General features: G+C 37.0%; 1 protein-coding gene across 1 annotated transcript in view; it reads left to right on the top strand.

The window, feature by feature from the left end:
* The window catches only part of GLIS3 (GLIS family zinc finger 3), a 146,997-nt gene extending 136,289 nt beyond the window's left edge, over positions 1 to 10,708 (top strand). The window contains exons 8-10 of the mRNA XM_071580424.1: positions 394 to 575; positions 7,060 to 7,242; positions 8,404 to 10,708. Coding sequence (XP_071436525.1) covers positions 394 to 575; positions 7,060 to 7,242; positions 8,404 to 8,540 — 502 coding nt within the window. The 3' untranslated portion in view covers positions 8,541 to 10,708. The remainder of the gene's footprint in view (positions 1 to 393; positions 576 to 7,059; positions 7,243 to 8,403) is intronic.
* The last annotated feature ends 9,139 nt before the right edge of the window (positions 10,709 to 19,847 follow it).

The following is a 19,847-nucleotide window of genomic DNA, read 5'->3' as shown; positions in this document are numbered from 1 at the left end:
GACCTGAACTGACCACTCACTGTCAGTGAGGAAGGGCAGCTACTTATTGATAAAGTTGGTACAAAGCCTTAAAATTAAAAGCTAACAATGCCTTAGAAATCAGGTCTCTCATGAGGCACCTCCCTACCTTAAGACTTAGACACACCCACAGGAGTGGGTTAAAAGTAGTTTCCCATAATAAGTGGCATTTCAGGCTGTTAATTTCACAGTTGTCAAATCTAATGATATGTCATTATTTAAAATATATCATCTCTCATTTGGGCTGCACACTGTTATTTTGAAAGTCTGTATCTAGGCAAATGGCCAAACATTATAGTGATCTAAATAACTTAGAAACAATCTTTAGCTCTTATATATTGGAGATTTTACAGATTTGTTGTTTTGAACCCTTAGGTTTGTTGCTCCAGCTCCTTCTCCTCACTGCATCAGCCCCCAGAGAATGTCTGTGCCACATTCCATGATGCAGGGAGAGCCTCCAAAACCTCCCCAGCTTCAGGAGCCTGCAGGAATGCCTCTAAAGACATACCAGCCAGCAGAAAGCCCTTCTCTTCAACCAAATACCCTCCACATCCAGGGTAAGAAGGAAGGATCTTCATCACTGACATTAGTTGTTTGTTACTGTTGCTTGGCTTCAAATTAAGTACTTCAGGGGTCGTTACTGATATTTTGAAGGCAACTTTAGTTTTGAAAGACCCTGAGAAGTAACCTTCAGGATCCTACCTTCAGAATTCCTTAAAATTATCACTTTAGCTAATTGTTATCTTCCTGGTATGGGTTTACAGGTTTTTCTTCAGACTGATTTTCAGAGCTGTTATTGAAATAGTGGCAAATAATTCTGTGATGTCTTCTGCTTTTCATTTTTTGACATTATACTTCTAATCCCTGCTGACTTTGCATGCGTTATCCAGGTTTTCAAGAGGTAGAATATTTTTATCCCTCACACTTATAGAGAGATGGAGAACTCTTGTAAGCATGCAAGACTCTTACAGCTGTGTTCCCACTTGTGGTTTGTAATCAGCTTGTACAAAACTGCTGAGCTGCATAAAAACTTCGGTAGCCAGGAAGAAAATGAGCAGCTCATGGGTTCTTTTGTGACTTTCTTCCTAGCTGGTATGGAGACTGAATGCTAATTACCTTAACATTTCAGGAGTGTGTTGACAGCAGTAATGCTGTTTCCTTGCAACTGTTTAAATATGTGGTTTGCCATATTTACAGACACAAGATACATAGCACACTGGACTTTTAAAGGTCTTGGAATTCTGCTTATTTATCAGGCTTCCTGAGAATTATCACAGTGGATATCATTGGAAGCATCTTGGGAAAAGGAAGGCTTCTTGGGGTTTTTTAATATTCTTTTATTTTCTGCTGATGATGGAAGTTGTCTCTCTAGGCAAAGAGATGAAACAGGACACTGAGGCATCTCTCTTGAGTTCATAAGTGTGAAGGAGTGAAAGGAAAGGGCCAAATCTGTTATATTCTTCTTACCATTCTAGACCACATAGGAGCAGAACCTGAGACAGGTGATTTTCTTTCAGAAATTAGTAGTCCTTTACACCCTAGGTTAGTAGTAGAAGAACATGAAATTTACCAGTTACTGTTAGCTTTCTCTATTGTGGTTGGAGTTTCACTAATAATATAGGGCCAACTGAGCACAGAATGAAATTTACTAATATACTGTTCATTTGAATGTCACATATGCGAAGACATGCTAGAGCAGGTCCCATAAATTCCTAGCAGAGGGTATGAGCTTTAATTTTTATTTTTTTTAATTAAAGACATAATACGGTGCAATACAATAGCCACATGTGGGTATTAAATGTTTTTTTTAAAGGTCAGGTAACCTATTTTTGCTGTACGAGATATTTTGTCACAAAATGCTCCTTCCAGCTTAAAGCCAGCTGTCTCATCCCATATGCTACAATGAAAGCTTTGTCCTGTGAGCCTGAAAGGCTTACTTAAACTCTCTATCTCAAAAGAAAATGTTTCAAGAGTTCATGGTCATATTATTCCAGCAGCAATACTAAGATTGCCATCTTCCTTGGTCATATCATTATAATGCAGGAAAACACCGTGGAGTTATCTCCAGTCCATACTGTTTGGTATACAAGAAGTTGCTGTGGGAAGTTCTGTTAATTTCTGTTTCCTGCAGTTCATAACCTGCCTTTTCAAGATTTAAAGTGCTGTATCTATATGTATATATCAACTCAGTCCAATACCAAAAATGGTGACATTTTTATGTAGTCTTAAACTTGTCAACTCCATTTAAATTTGCTGTACCAAGGAAGAAAGAGTTTCATTGCCTGAACGTTTCTGGAAGCAAGCAAGTTCTAAACAGACCTAAAAACCATCATGTGATCCCAGCGCACTATCCTTTAGAAACAAATTATGTAGGAGGTCCAAGGCCAATAGGCCTCTTCTATCTAATAGCTGCTTGTATTGCGAAACTGCTTTTTCTTGAAAGAACACTGTCTACAGTTCAAGCTTCATTATTTTTCTGAATGATTTTTGGTGTACACAGTAATGTCAGAGAGGGCTTTCTATCGCCTCAGGTAATATTACATAATCAACAAAATACTCTGTTTTCTTTCTTCTGTGAAATTCATGGTATCCTTTGCTGCATGGGATGTTTGGAAGTGATGATGTTGGATGTCTCCTTGAACTGCAGAAGTGAAGGTCTCCTTTTCCTTTCATTAGACCGTAGTATCTTTTATGGAGTTATTGTAGGCAATAAATCTGAAATTACCCTGAACTGAAGACTGGAATGATAACTTCTCAGCGTGATACTGTTGTATACCATTGTCCTATGTGTTTGTAGACAGAAGACAGTACAGGTTCTGGAAATCTGCAATAATTGGCTCAGGACCTCTACTGTACTGGTGAGTCTTTTCAGCCAAGAAAAACTATTCTCAGGAGAGGTCCCTGAAGACACAGGCATTTGCAGCACATAGGCAGCTGCAAGAATAAGGTATTATTTGCATCCAGAAAGGCTGCAAGGTAGGAGAGAAGAGCAGTAGAAACTCCCTCTTCACAGTAAGCAGATTTCTTGTGCTTTTAGCAGAGAGGGAGGTAAAACTCCTTTGGGCATGGACATAGCTGACCTGCTTTTGGATGCTTCTGATACTGTGAACATTTTTGCATTAGAAACCTGACTGTCCTTTAAAATTGTGTCTGTAACTCATGCCATATGTGTTTGTGAGTGAGGCTGATTACCAGGGTTGGCAGAACAATGGAAAAAAATTTTAAAAACCATGCAAAGTATTCTTTTTTTTTAAAAAAGGTGCCATTTTTTAAAAACAATTGTTAGCTGATATGAGTTAGTTAAACTAGTGTATCTATACAGACATTTCTACTAGTAACAGTTATCTTTGAATTAAAAATAATAATGTTTGAATGAATAGAAACATTTCTAGCTTTTCACATTTGCAAATCAGTCTGTTAGTACAGTATGTGAGTCATATCTCTCTCTTACTCTTTCTTTGCCTTTTCTTCTTCACAGCCAGATAGTACCCAATAATTACTTGATGTTGTGTCATTTTCTTAGTGGACATGTAGAAATATAATGCAGGGGAACACTGTCTTGAGTATTTCAGGTCAAACAGACATGGCATTTTTACATACCATAGCAGTGAATGCTACTCACTCATGATTTGTATTTCTCAATGGCAATCATAGTTATTGTCTTGAGAAAATATTCTCTTTGATGTGCCAGGCAGAGGGATGACTGAGGAGGAAAGAGATGTCCATCAGAAACTTCTGATCTTATGGAAATAATAACTGTGGCAGTCATTCATTTCATATCTGCAATGAAATCTTTGTCCACATCCATTCAATGGGAGAAGGACTTGACAAAAAACTTACATGGACTAGAGTTTCAGATGTTAATTTGAGATGAGCTCTCTACCTGGGATTTTCAGATAGTCAGTGTCTGTCAGGACAAGGCTCTTTATGTGATAAAGAAAAAGAGCATCTTGCTTTTAGAAGCAATTCTTGCAGCACACAGTTATTTTATCGTATCCAAAAATATTTCACTTTCCTAATGCAATAATGCCATTATGTCAGAAAAAGAGCTGTTTGCTCTGCATCTTAACATTGTGGATCTTGGCTGCAGAGTATTGATTCAAACTAACACAACTGATGTACCCTTGTGCATGTGTGTTTTATAAGAGATCAACTTACACAATCTGAAGTTACAGCCCTGAGAAGAAATGTTCAGTTGCAGGAACTTTATTAGCCAAACTGTTTGCCTTTTTTTTTTTTTTCCAGTGCTGCATGAAAACACAGAAAACTGATACTACAGGTAGTTCTCTAGCAGATAATCTTGAATTATGGGCTAGCTATAGTCACAGTCTAGGACCTGAATTGCATATAGTTTCATGTTATCCTACATTGAGCTGTACTGTAAGTTATCTTGGGCATGGCACTGTGTGAATAAAGGGAAGAGATCCTGGCACCAAGTTAAGAGATTTTACTGTGTCATTTTGGGCTCCAGTTCTAATACCTCTTCACTGTGACTTGATGCACTGTAGATGCCCCAAAAGAATTCCCAATAGTGTAAATAGGTGAGGAGAGGAGAACTATATGTTTTTTTCTTGTTTATAGTTCTTTATTTTATAAGATGGGTAATTGACACTGAATTGTGAAAAGAATATTTACCTTGGAAAGTTGCATTACTTCTGTGCTCTCTTCCCATCATAAAAAAAATTGGGGGAGCTTTTTAGTTATATAAGTGCTTTGTACACTTCCCTGGTGCTTTCTACTATTTAGAGGTTAATGTACCAATGTGTCAAAGCTTTGCCAGACAATATATTTTTACTTAAGTAGGGAATGACCAAACACAGAGAATGTGACTCAACTATACCTAAATGTCAGGGGAAGTAGTTTTTTGTCAGGCTTGAGCTCCAATAGTCAGTGTTTCTGCCAGATTGTTCTACACTGGTAACAGGATGCTGTGAAAAAGGCATAAATAGAGAAAGAGCACAGAGTAATGTGAAAGCACATTTTTCATCATGTGTCTTGAAGGATCTTGCCCACTAGTTCAGATCAGTCACCATAGATTGAGATGGTTGTTTCTGGTAACTAGTCTGATTCAACAGTAAACTTGAACAGTGTGTTTTATTGCTGTTTAAGAAAAAAAGTTTATTTTAAAAGCACTTTCAAAGAAGGCAAAAACTGTCAATATCTTCATGTAACTAATGTAGCTTCAAAATCAAGTTTTGGAAGGCTATTGTTTTTCTTTAATTTTCTCCTATTTAACTACAATTGGTTCTTAAATGTCAGGACTGAATATTTAAGGACTGATGGCTTGAAAATTCCTAACTGCTTTGCAGTCTGACTCAGTTTTGCCACAGTTAAAACTTTACAAGAAAAACTAAGATTGAAACCATTATCTTACAGGTAGGGCAAGCCTTGCAAAAGACGATGAAATTTGAGACTGTTTGGCCTCTCCAGGAGTGAAAAGAGTCTGCAAATTTTGCCTCCTCTGGAACAAGAGTCATGATCATTTTTCTTTGGGCTTCTCTGCTCTCTTTTCTTTTCTATAGAAAATGCATTAAAAGATGTATTTCAAGCCCTCTTCGCCCCCCGCCCCCTTTCCTTTTTCCCCCCTATTGTTGATTTATTAAGGGTTTAGGGAATTGTTGCTAGTTCTTCTTACTGATCTTTCTATGCTAAAAGGAAATTCAGCTGGAATGACTTTGTCATATGGATGTTGATTAAATAGACTGGCTAGAGGATTCTGCCCTACTACATGAGAGATTTTCTTGTGACAGTAATGTCAGAGAAAATTCCTTAAGATACTTTCAGAGATAGGGAGTTATTTTTCTGGCAGTGTCTTTTAAGTATGACTTACCTCAACATGTTCTTCCTCACAAAAATAGCACCCCAGCTGTTAGGCAGTGAGTTGTTTGCTAATAAATTCTTCAGAATCTGTTACTCCTGAGCCTATTTTTGGACAGTCTAGGCCCAGAACTTCAAGGTAGCACCTTGAAAGTAATGCACTGTGTTTTTCCTTTATGCAGGGAAAGAGCGTGGTGAAAACAAGGAGCTACAGCACTGGCAGAGAGGAGCTTAATTCACAGTTTTTCTTTAAAAAATACATATATTCTAATACTGAATTATGGTTTCACTTCTGACATATACTCTAAAAACATAATATAGAAAACAGAAATAAATGCATACCAAGGTCTTCTACCTGTAAAAGCCTTCCTTCAGACTCTGAAAATCATCTCCAAAGCTCAGACTTAAGACAGCAGTTCTTTAAGCAGGAGAAAAGACCTTGCTTCCATGAGAAAACTTTTTTGACTAACCTGTTGCAGAGCATTTGTCTGTGCCTCCTTAGACTGCCCAAGTGCCCCTCTGCTGCAAAGTGTGCTTTTTGTTATATAAATACATACTTTGACATGGACTTCAGTGTGAATTTCCTCAGTGCTTATATGCCTCTCTAAAATATCACTTCAGGAAAAAACTTCTAGAACAAAACCCCTAGTGGTAATATTTTACGTCAGAGGTCTTGGTTCTCTTCCCTGTGGACTCAATTGCTGCCAATGAGTGGATTAGACTCTCACTTTGTGCTTGCAAAGAGCAGGCCCCATCGATCATCGTCTCTACACATGTCCACATTATCAGACAGCTGTCTTGGCATCAGTGACAGACCCTCAGATGTTATTCAGACTTTACTTGGGTGTTGTTCCTTTACTTTGAATGAAACATTTTTGTAGATTTTTCAGGCAGATGCCCACTGTGACATCTGGAGAGTACCAGTTCAGACAGCAGGATTGCAGAGTACAGACAGAAATTTCCTGAAAATTTCAGCTTCCAGCCAGATAGTGCCTCTCAAGAGTCATGCTTGGAATCAGGATGTCGATGGTTGTGTTTGAAATTAGTAACAACTGAAGGAAGTTTTAGGGACCTTCATATCAACACTGCTTCATTTGTTTAACATTATTGAAGACCTGGTGTTCTGGCAGTTAAGATTTTTATCATTCTCACTGCCACAGTTGCACATGCTACCCTTTGTATCTCTGTCCAGGTCTTTTATTGATGGCCTTCTTCTCCTTCTAGGTTTTTATGGGCAGCTTCAGACTTCCTGCCCTCCACATTATGCTGACCCACAGAAGAATGTACAACATGGCATTTCTTGCAATATAGTTCCTCCTTTTGAAGACCACTTAGCTCCCACATCAGCAGGCCAGGCAAAGCCAGGCATTTTCCATCCAACTTTTTCAGGTCATCCTGGTATCACAGGTAAATGACAGCTGGTGACTTTGGGGATGATTGTATGCAGTTTGTGGACTTCGACAGATCTGCTTGAGCTGTGTGTGTAAGTGGGACATACCATAACAGCCTTGACTCTTCACAAGGAGTAGGTTGGTTTCAGATCTTTGTGGAGTGGTTGGCATTGAAGGCAGGCAGTCACCATAGATGACAGTGAAAACTGTCTTGTATGCAGACTGTACTCTTTTGAGAGCTTCTCAAAGTTCCAGCCTTTGGGGGTCATACATTCTTGCCTGTTTGCTTTGAACCATGTGTGATATTTGTGCAGCCACTTCACTCCACTATACATATGTATTATGGCAAGGACCTGAGATGATCCAGGCCACTGATTTTGCTTTGTTTATGTTCGGGTTTTATCAGTCTTGAATTGAATTTATTCACATTTCCGTTACAAGAACTGCCTGGGTGTGCACTTAACTTAATCTCTGCCTAGATGAAAAGTATTTAAGGGCTTTCATGCTGCTCTGGAAGAAAGTTTGCTCTGTGCAAAGAATCAGTACAAGATGGTGAACCTAATCTTAGGGCCTCAGCATAACTACGCACCAAGTCTTTTATTGTCCTTCCACACAGGATGAATTTACACAATTGTTGTGCTTCGAAAATACGTCTTGGTCCTGCACTAGTGCCATTGCAAAGCCAATACACCTGTAACTTCAAAGATGCATCTCACAATTTGTAAAGATGTTATTCAAAAGATGAGAGTTTTTATGCAGTTACTCTTATATTTACTTCTATTTCATGTAGAAGGTAGTAATTGCTGTGCCAGGGTCTGCTTTACAGCAAATACATTCTACAATATTTTATTGCCTCTTATCATGTGTTCAGTATGATAAAATTTGTTGAGCAATCATGAAGTTTATTTTTAAAATTACTGAATTCTTAATACCCATTAAATAGGGAAGTCTTAGTTGTGATGAAATTTGCTTACTTCAGACTTGATTCTGTCAGAACTGAAAATTCCTCCCTTAGCAAGCAGTAAGTCATGTAATTAATTTCAAACATATGTTGGCTTGTTTGTTTTTTTTACATATTTGAGTTAAAACCATTTCTAGTATTGTGTGTAAGTATTAGGACATATTCCATTATATAGTTATCCTAGTTAATTAACTTGTTTTTGGTTTTTTTTTCCAGTGTATGACTTTCCAGCAGAGTCCTTAGGTGTCTTTGGTGATTCAGATTGCAGCATGCCGGAGGACAGCAGTTTCCTACAAGTAAATGCAGTGGATTGTTGTTCTAGCCAGCCTTCTCCCATATACACTGAAGGCTAAAGTAATGTAAATCTTGTTACTAGAACTTGATTCCATTTCATCTTGCCCTTCTGATATTTCTCCACAAGATTTTTCTCTCCATGAAACTGCCATGTATGTATGGGGATATGACTGGGTATACATACATAATGGAGAGGAAAAAAGCAATCACCGAGTGTTCTTCATTTAATCAACCAGGCAACTGAGAAAGGAGAGTGTTTGGAGAAAGCAAGCTTTGCCAAAACCTTAGCAATTCTTTCTTTTCTCCTCATCTGTGGCACAGCAACTCTATTTTTTTATTTTTTCATCTTTTCAGTTCTCAAAGGGAATTCAGAGACCAAATAAGAAAACCGCTTGCTGGGTGTAATCCTTTCAAGCTGAATGAATGCACTTACTAAAGAACAAAGCTTTAGAAAATTCCTTTTTCAAAAAAGGAAAAGAAGTAAAATTCAAGCATACAACAAACCATTTCAAAGGTGTGCAGCTCTTTGCACAACCTGTTCCCATATGATATTTCCAAAGTATAAGACACAACAGTATGCAAAAGGGAGAGAAATTAGATACACAGGTTGGCACTACCTATTACAGGTATTGATGTGGCTTCTTTCTGAAGTCAAAGTTCATTGGTACTGGGTTTCTAACAGGCCTCAGGTTAGGTGTCTTCTCCTTCCCTATATTTTAAGCCATACCATATGGCTACTGCTATTTTTCCAATATTCATTCTAGCCCAGTGCTTTAAGCATGAATAAGACAGGTTAAACACATGAAAAGTTACTTTGACGCTATTTAGCACACCTGCCAGATAAGAATAAGTACGTTTAACTTTCTGTCATTTTTTAATTATGTTATAGAGCTTTATTGCTGTAGGTGGTATAGTATTCTGTAGGAAGGTTTAAAATATGGTTAGGAAAGATTCTTCCTGAAATTCCACTGATTTTTTTTTTAAGAAAAGAATCTGTATTGATTCAATTAAATTTTTGTTGCCCTAATATTTTTTTTTCAGTAACACATTTTCAGAAAGAACTACCTATAAGTGTTCAATGTTTCCTCTGGTAACTTAGAGAGGTAAAATTGAACTGAACACATGTTACAATGAAAAATGGTGCTTGGGAAAATACGTAAAGTAATACCAGTTACTGAGTTATCTTCTAGGACTTATGCCTTAGTGATTTTTATGTTGTTATTCTACTTGCTGGATTGTTAAATTTCTAAAGGGATATCTAAGAGAAGATGTTATTTCAGACTATGGACATTAAGCAATATTCAAGTGAATGTATTTAACATAATTCCTTTATATGATTCACTTGTTTTCAGACTCCGTGATCTATTTGTATCTGCATTAGAAATGTGTCTACACTGGAGTTTAAAATACAGTCTCAAAGTTTGTGTGTACATGTGGGAGTGCATGAAAGTGTATGTGTGTATTTGGGTCTCCCTTTCTATGTATATATACACACACACATATAGGCATTATGGTTTACTAATACCAGATGCAGTGCTAAGGCCATCTGTCACATTGTGGTTTGGTTTCAGCTTTCTTTGAAGAGTATAAAAGTTACATTTTGACTGTTTATTCCCTGTTTTCCCTGTGTAATTTTATAGCAGTTTTTTTTAAACAGCACTTTTTTGGGTTTTCTATGAAATTTTGTTGTTCGTTTGTTTTGTTAGTTTGGTTTTTTTGGTTTTTGGGGTTTTTTTAATACATATTTCCTAGAAGCAGGTAAGGCAAAAGAAAATTACGACAATTTAAAATTAGCTGTGGGGAGTTTTATTTAAGAAAAGAAATTCCTTTTATTCTGTATAGAAAGCAGCATCTTGTGTAATATTTTTTACACAAAGCACTTTGGTGAGGAGAGAAAGTGGGATTATGTTTCTTCCTAAACCTTACAGAGTAATCTACATATTTATACATGCTTACATATACACATATGATCTTAACTTGTGGTCCTGTATATCTGACTGATATTTGCTCTAAAGAGATACCTGTTGCATATTATGGAAAAATCGCAATAATTAGTTACACTTTTTGCTCTAATAGTATGTATATTTTTTTGATTTTTTTTACAGTTGCTTTTCATAAAATCATAAGTTATTTTTTTCTTGTTTGATAGAATTCTGTTTTATGAAAAAAGTTAAAGTGAAATGTGTATGTGCATGGTACAAAATAAAACTGGAAAATTTTAACTCCATTATGTTACTTGTAGAACATGTTGTTGGGAAATGACTTTAAAGAAGACTGCTCCAGCTGTTGTCCTTCACCAGAAAACTACTCATATTTGTATAAATCCATTTAATTAGAAGCAGAATTAGGGATAAAAAGCCCTCCAAGATTTCTACTAAAAAACTCTTGGGTCAGATTTTTAAGTGTGGCTTTAATTATTGTTATAGTGAGGCTAGAGATTTGTAGAGATCAATCAATGCCTCAGTGAGTGTTTACACCCTAGGTGGAGACACAAATAAAAGAAGAAAATATAAATACATTTTTGTGCTGTGATAATTTTTAATTGGTTTCTTTGTATGGTTCAACAGTACAACATATAAAAGCATTTTGCTTTTTTGTCTGGTTATTGTTTCTAATGTACTCAAGCAAGTAAGCTATTTCAGAGCATTTAATGTAAGAAAAGAACTTTTTTTTAAACTGTGCAATAGGCAAAATGCAAACAAAAGATAGAGACAGAAGCTGATGCATGTTTATGTCCATATTGTCCAAAACACCCCCTAAGAATCCAACATGCTTAGGAAGTAAGAGGTTACCTTCTACCACACCCATGAATTGGACTAGAAATCTAAGGACAAAATACAAACTAATAAATTAATTAAGTTCAGAGAAATCCTGTCTTAGGATTGCAAACAGACCTTTGAAAATAATGGTCCTATCTGATTTTACTGTGAAATTATTATGGCTGGCTCTGACTCAACCACGAGGAGATAAAAACTAGAAAGCCCACAGTCACTGACAGGTATACATGTGAGCTTTGTAGAGGTTTACTCAACTTTTCCCAATGCAATCCTATTTACAGTGCATCTTAGTTACTGGAGGAAACTTGCCCCATGGTTTAGCAAATATTTTTAGTGAATCCTGCAAGCTACCATGAAAAACTAAGAGTTAGTGAATTCAAGTGTTTCAAAATCCAGATTTTTGATTGAGAGAGAGAGCCCTTCAGATAAAAAAATATACAAGTTCCGTATGCAGGGGAGAGTAACATGCTTCCAGCCAAATACATCAAAGCCGTGTGTTTTTTTGTGTGCCTGAGCTAGACCAGTTTTTCATGACGTCCTGCAAACTATCCTATAGCAAAATAGTGAAGTGCAGTGAAGAAATTATGTGACAGGTATATTCCTCCAAAGAAGACTATTTCTGAATGAAGGTTGTCTGAAGTTTTTCCTCAATAAAGTGTTCATGTTTGGGGTTTTCCTATTTCAGAACAAAACCCCAGTTGAAATATCAGAAATTGTCACAAGATGAGAATTTGGGGTAAGGGGAGGTATTAATATTTTTCTTGTGTTTAATGATAGGATTTCTCCCATGCAATTGTGCCAATGCCACAGTTTATTCCTGAATTTATACCAACTCTGCCCTAATGTAAAATACTTCAATAAATCTTTATATCTACCTATCTCAGTAAAAGGAGAAATAATAAAAATAATTCTTCCATTCTGAATATTAATCTATTCATATTTACTGCACCTAATTACATGATGCCTTGTATTTGAAGTTAAGAGTGAGGATGTCTATATGAAAACACAACTGTGCATTTTTATAGGCCATGATCCTCAGGAGAATGCTTCTTCATATTCAGACTTGCTGTTTCCTATCTTGCATCACTTTATAACATCACAGGTGTTTTGAATTACCCATTTTAAACTGTGTCTGATATCCACTGTAAATAAGCCTCCTCAGGAAGAAATTTTGAAAAGTTTCCTCCATAATGGACAGTCTTAAAGGGGACAACCTCTTTAGGACTGTGCATATTCACTCACTGCAGAATACAACTATGAGAAACAGAATGGTAGAATTAATTTTACAGAATGAAAAATATCAGCTCTTTAAGGTTGCTGTGTGTCCTTCCAAAATGTAAATTATATTTTTCCTCTACCTTCCTTGAAACTATATTGCTTTCATTTAAAAGGTAAGTATGAAAAATCATTCTACCACATCTTCCCATGTCACTTACAGATTTACAACCAAAGTAAATTTACCCAGCAGTCAGTATCATTAATGATTCACAAATCAGAGATTTGTGAGATGGGTTAGTTCAGTGAACTGTAACAATGCCTTTCTGTGTGTCTGCTTAAAAGTTGCTTTTGTTGTAACTAGAAAGTGCAAACCTTATGCATGATTGCAGCTAGGTACACAGGATAAAGCATTACAAGTAAATCTAGGTAGACAGAAGAAAATGTAGCAATTTCTTCAATATAAATACATTTTTCTGCTTTGACCAAAAATGGACTTAAGCCTGGCAGTCAGAAGGCACATTCTAAGCTTGGCTGCATGTAAATCAGACAGCATCAGCTATTCCAGGAATGGCCATAGTGAGTTTGATTAAGCTCATGAAAATCAGGGCAGCCTGGCCTCCTTAGTCCCTGAAAAGTCCAGCTCAAATCTGTTGGAAAAACAAAACCCATGGTTGCTGCTACAGCTGTGGCTGACAGATTTACAGTCACAGTAACTAGACTTGATTTCACTTGTTTAAATGCCACTTATCATAGCATACAGTTGTAACTAAACTGTACCTATCTTGGGTTGGAGGAAGAGGAAGGATACTTTGCTTTAATGGAAATTAAATTGGTAGTACCTGAGTGAAGTTCTTGGGGGAAAAGTTAAAGCAGTAATACTGGACCAGCCTATCCATTAAGGAAATGGCAATAGTGTTGGATGGCACCATTATTGCCCCAAGCCTTTATTCATGGTCAATTTGACTTTCAAACCTGTGATGAGTCAAACATTTCTGAAAAAAATGGAAGTTTTTACCCTGAGAGTTTAAGGTCTGTGTAGGCTGCATTCTTTTATACCCATTTTTCCCAAAGCCAAAGTATATTGTAGAGTTCCTATGCTAATTTTCACTTTTGTGACTTTCATAGAACAGTCCACCAAAGCATTGACTAGGGTAGCAATTTTGTCATCTAGATAAAGAATTGAAACTGTTTTAAACTGATTAATTTTAGGGAAACTGCTAAAATAAAACCCAAACAAAACAGAATTGTGCAGATTTACACAATCGGAGTAACTCAAACTGAGTTGAACCAACAGTTGATGTAAGGTCAATTTACCCATCTAATGGCAATGCTGCTTAAAGGTTGAACTGGAAATAGAAGAATGACACTTAAATCCATTGTGATACTCTTACTTGTTACTACACTTTTTTTACTAGTTGCAGTTTTGTGTCTCAGTTACTCAGGACCAGTTGGTGCAGAATTTGTGCTTTTCATCTTAAAGGGCTTCCTTCATGCATTGTTCATGCTGTACACATTGCTGAGCAACCTACTTTGAATAAAGGTGGAGGCAGTTGCTTGTATTTAGCTAAAGGAACTTATGTAATAGTAGCTTCGTTGCATTCGCTTTAAACTTTCTCCTTGGTCCCTAATCCCAACATGGCAGTCAATGAAGCTACATTCAATGGCTCAAAGGACTAAAGGAATTGAACATGCCAATCCCATTGTCCTTCATTTTATTTTCACACACTATGTGACCTCCAACAAGTCATTTACCATACAGGAACAACTGAAGCCAAACTGCCCGGTATGATCAGTTTTTCATGTCTTACTGATGGAGTTGTTGCTTTCACTGGCCAAGTTAAGGAGTTGTAGTTGCCAGTAAAGTTTGTAAGACTGTCAGTTACATAGTTTCAGTCTAGGTCAAGCCATTGCAAACATCATCAGAAATAGAAACTACTACTTGCTGGAAAAATTAGGTTGCTTATAACCTAGAAAACCTGCCAGTGGTGTTTTTTTGCCTTCCAACTGTGTCTTACTCACCTTTTATTTTATGCTCACCACACTTGAGACCCTTGTTCCAATTCTGTGTAAACCCTTGAGCAGATTCTCAGTGGCACTTTACTATATGTACCCATTAATAGCAAGTTGCCATCTACTATATTTCAGCATAGCAGTGTTGTACATCCACCCTTCCCTTATACAACCAACTGTACAAACTATACCACTGAGGAGAATTTTGCCTTCTCTGGCCCTTATTCTTTTATTCTGTGGCAGTTACTGAATACCCTGAGATTAATTTGTCAAGCCCACTCTACACCTCAAAGGCAAGAAGAGCACCTGTCATCCTCTCTTCCAGTTTTTTTTGTTGGAGTGGGGGATAATAAAAAAGTCCACAAGAGTGACATAGAAATGTAAACATTAATTCACACCCCACTTGCACTAAAGTGAACAAGGAATGACTCTACTAAAATCTGTAGTGAAAAAGCATGTAATGGATGTGAATACCAAATCAAACCTAGTAAGTGCCACACGAAAAGCTCATCTAAATTTCATATACTTGGGTTTTTGTGGAAAGGAGAGAAAAAGTAAAGATTAATCTTTTGCCTCTCAAAGCTGCTACTTGCTAGACTGTCTCTCAAATGTTGGAATTAATCCTGTAACCTTACCTCATTTCACAGGCATTTAACAAAGGAAGCGTCCTTGAATGCTGTTGCAACTAATTATCAGAATTGCATGAGGGAAAAATGGGACAAAGAGCACCTGACATGATGGCATGTTAATAATTCACCCAGACATATAGAATAACATACATTTTCAGTACAACATTTCATGAGCTCCAGAAATAGGGTTGCTCTTCTCAGCAAAGGAGATGGAGTATTTGATGAAAAAAGGCAGCTAGTACCTGAGTCACCTGTTTGCACATCATTTAACCTACCTAAGTGTATAAAGCCTTCTTGCTACAGGGTTGTATTTTACATGCAAGAATCAAGAGGTTCTTTGCTTCACTGAGTCTCCGTACAACTCCTGACAGTAAATTACATACTTCTTACAGTAATTAATCCTGGATATTGTACCTGGGTATTCTAAGCAGTAACAAAGTCTACTGGTGTGCAAGGGCACTACGAAACATCAAAACAGTGGAAAAGGATGCCTGATCACACTTCTCCAAGAGGTCACATTCTTAATTAATTCTTTGCATAGCATAAATATGATAGCCCCCCAAAATATATGCATGCTATCCCTTGAAAATAAAACTGAGAATCAAGTTACGCCCCAGACCTGATTCAGAGCAAAGATGACCCACCTTCATGGGTCTGCTTTTTGTAGGTGAGGATACATTGGAAAGTCACATTGCTCAGATTATCTTCTGGACTGTCTTCCTATAAAATCATCACCATCAAACAGCTCTAAAAGTGACAAAGCCATCTTCTATGAGTTCCTGCAAGGCTAGAAACGGGAAAATGTAGGGATGCTGGTGAGCATAATCATCTTCAGCAAAAGTAAGGTTTGTAATGGAATACCATGTTGAGACAGTAAGACCTGCTACCTGAAATGCAGTATTTGAATGGAAAAACCATGAGGCTTTATCCTATCCATCTGCATGTGGCAAGAGGAGAGCACTGATAATTATAATGGCAGGTTCTTTCTAGGGATTTCGTGAGGGATCCACACCTCACACCTGCCTATTCCACTGGGGTCATGGAATATTCTCAAGAATGTCAGGAAAAGTCTCTCCAGGGCTTCTTGAACTCCAGGGACATTTTGTTATACAAAACAACTTATAAGCATCCATAAAAACCTAAAAAACCAAACCAAACCAAACCAAACCAAACCAAAAAACAACAACAACAAAAAAACGCCTGTAAGCTGATACTGGCCAGAGTTACTTCAATACCATTCTGAAAGCAAAAAGTGAAATTAGCAAGAGGCATGTTTCCAAGCAGGAGATCAACTGCAAGCATCTCTTCTACTATTCAATGTAGATTTTGTTTATTTACATAAACCCAAGAAAAATCAGGTGCACACCAACAAAACAGAGGATAAGACCTTTATTTGTTTCTGAGCAACAGCCCTGGTAACACGTGGCAGTTGCACAAGACAAGTAAAAATATACAAATTGTTAAAAAAATCCAATCTTATGCCAACCCAAATAACCTTGCTGAATCATACGATTCCAAGAAATTGTGCTATCACTCCTGTAACAGTTGATGTGCCTCATCTAGTTGGTATGTGATCTTTCCAAATTTGCTGACCCTCTCAGTCCTCAGTTCTACTGCTTGACAATGCTGATTTTGTTCGACTTCCTTTCTCTATGCTTTATAGTTCTGCTTTTGAGCTAAGGTACTCTAATTTTGAAGTTTTATCACTGTTTCCATGGAATGAATTTTATGCTTACATTGGGAAGACATAGAATGCTTGTGTTAAGCACAAATCTGCTGTGTGTTTTATTGATGTTTGAAAGGTTGCACTGGTAAAGATATTTGGCAGATTATTAGGGTGCCTACTTGTACTGATAGACTGAAAGATCAGTTTCCAGTACAAGGGAAAGTACAGTCAAACTTCAGGACTCATAAAATAAGCTCACAGGATTTTTTTCTTTTCTATGTGAAGTTGGTGTACTGATATTGTACATTACTTGTGTTCCTCAACTACCTTCACAGGAGTCAGTATTAGCAGTTTCAGCCTCAGAAGGTGACTGTGCTGGGAAGCATGTGCAGATCCACTCTCTTGGAGCCCTGACTCTAAGGACTCAAAAGAATGCTCTCTTGTAAAAATATTTTGATGAATTTTGGTCTTTAAGACAGCTGGTAGCAGTTATATTTTGCTCTGAGAATCTTTGTGATGATCAAGGTAATAAGATAGGGGATAAAGAAACTTCAAAGTATTTGTAAGCAGATGCCTAGAAACTTGTCATCAAAGTCACATTCCTTACTTTTCAAAAGTAAACCTGGACAAACAGGGACATGAGACAGTGTAAGGTGACCTAAAATGAGAAATTCATTGCTTAGCAGTCTTCAAAAAAGTGAGATGGAGTTTGGATGATAAAATGGTCTCATTTCCACAGTGAAACCACAATGAAGTCTGGACTGACATTGCTAAATTCAGCTGAGAGCACATAGCAAAACTGTTAACAATTCCTTCTCAAGGACAGAGGGCTTTCTTGTTAGTATTTTCTTGGTTATTTTGTTGTTGTGTTTGTTTGTTTGCTTGTGCTTTTCATTAGATCCTTAGAACTCCCTGGAAAGCCATCTCTGAAGTAAGCACCAGAGGAAAGCTTCATGGCTCTCATATGCTTCATGGTTAATTATTAATCCATGTTTGTGATCACTGTATGCTAATAATGCCATTATGTCTAAATAATTCTCTTGGAAATGCTGAGAGAAACTATTTGCACTATGCATCTTTCATCTTTGTCCACTGCCCATTAACTATAAAGTAAAGTATTTCAAAATGCAGATATCAAATCTGATGAGTCCTCATTGTGCCAAAATCTCTGTAGAATTGATTTAGAAAGAGTCATAGATGCGGATGAATATTCAAGTTATGCATCTTGAAGTGGTATTTAACACATTGTTTTTTCTAACAGTGGTTTAGATTTAGTTCCAGCCATATCCTTATACAGTTTGTACTGTAAAGCAGTGCAAACGGGCTGTATGTATTTGTAGGATGGTTGCAAATGGAAGAGAATGCAAAGATAAAAATCTCCAACATGACAAGTGATAGATAAATTACATTTTCTTTCTTTATATTTCTGGCTGTTTTGAGTCACAAAAACTGTATATTTCAGTTTTTCATTACGCATTCTGACCCCACTCAAAAACTTCCAAGAAATGATTCATTTTAATTTGTCCTACTGTCTCAAAACAATAAAGCCTATTATTTTTCTTCTCTGTAGTAGTCTTTGAACAGTTGTAACTATTTATGAGCACATTTTTGCAAATGTTGACCAAGTACACAATGTGTTTTTCTCAACCATGAAGGATATTGTTAAAATTGTAATGAAAAATTTTAATTTTTCCCTGGCAAAAGCCTCACTGAAATTTCTGAGGTACCTTGCTACCACTGATCTGTAGGCATTAACTCCTGCTGACTAACACCCAACACCAAATCCTACCCTAAACTTTGTCTAGTCTAATTGCAATAGCCTTTCATTAATGATAGTTGCTTTCTAGTCTGTTTCCTACACAATCTACGGTGTTTTGTTTAGTATGTTAAACCACTTGAATGTAATTATATCAGTGCACTATTTTTCTTAACTAATTTTTCCTGATTTGATTTTGGTGCAAAAGCCAATCTTAATTCCACTCCATGTTTACAGTTTACAATAGAAGAACAAGACTGTTGATACCACCAAGAATTTGTGTCATAATGGATCTTTGGATCCAACTTTTATACTCTGCTCTTTCACTCTACTCTTAAACCTATTGGCACCTGCTCTTTGTGACTTGCCCTTATTGTACCAGACTGCTCAATTTCCTTGTGGAAAGAGGACAATATTTTTATTCAGGAAAGAAAAGAAGCAGATTTAAAAAGCATCACAGTCCCAGATTTTGAGAAAATATCATAAATAAAAAATATGAGAAATTAATAGTACTAACATTTAAAATCTCTAAACAACTTAGTGCTTGAATACATCTAAGTATTAAACAGAAATTTTGTCCAGTCTTTGATATGTAGAATATTTTACCTGATGCCATAAAGTTATAGGACATCAATGGTTAATCAAAAAACTGTTTACTGGCATTTTTTTTGTGATGATTGACTTTACACAAAGAAGACAAACATGATAAAGCAATAAAACTTCATCTTTTCACGTAAGTGATTTATTTATAGTTTTGTCAAAATGGTTTTCTGGTATGATTTTATGCCTTGCATCACCCTGTGGTTTGATCTATGGTTAAGATGCCAAAATGCAGTGGTGCAGATCACAGCTTAGTGTGTGAAGCACTTCAAAAGGACTACAAGCTGCCTGAAAGCTGTGTAGGCTGGAGGTGTTTCTACCATTTTGTTGAAAGTGGAAAACGTCTACTTTTTCCTTTAAAAAATAAACCACCAGCTCACTTGGTGCAGATCTGCTCTAATATCATTAGAACTCCAGCAGACCCCAACAGTCTTTCAAATATCATGCTTCTTGATGATGTGTTTTTCCAGCTGCTGTAGAGCACCTCAGAGAGGGTTCTGGACAACTCCATCAGAGCAGAGTTCAGGGCAGACCTACTTGTTGTCACTGAAACTGTGCTTGGCCCATCTGTCAACCCCAGGGTGGCAACTGACCAGTGACAGGCAGGTACCACGTCTCGAGGTCTTCCCTGGCCCAATCCCTGCAATGCACAACCCATGGCAGACAGGTCTCATCAGGACCCCCAAGTCAGACCATAGTCAAGATGCCTA

This window comes from Pithys albifrons, chromosome Z (genome assembly GCF_047495875.1).
Source record: "Pithys albifrons albifrons isolate INPA30051 chromosome Z, PitAlb_v1, whole genome shotgun sequence".
NCBI classification, from domain to species: Eukaryota; Metazoa; Chordata; class Aves; order Passeriformes; family Thamnophilidae; genus Pithys; species Pithys albifrons.
The sequence above is the reverse complement of the archived record's forward strand: the minus strand, read 5'-3'. Positions and strand labels throughout refer to the sequence as shown.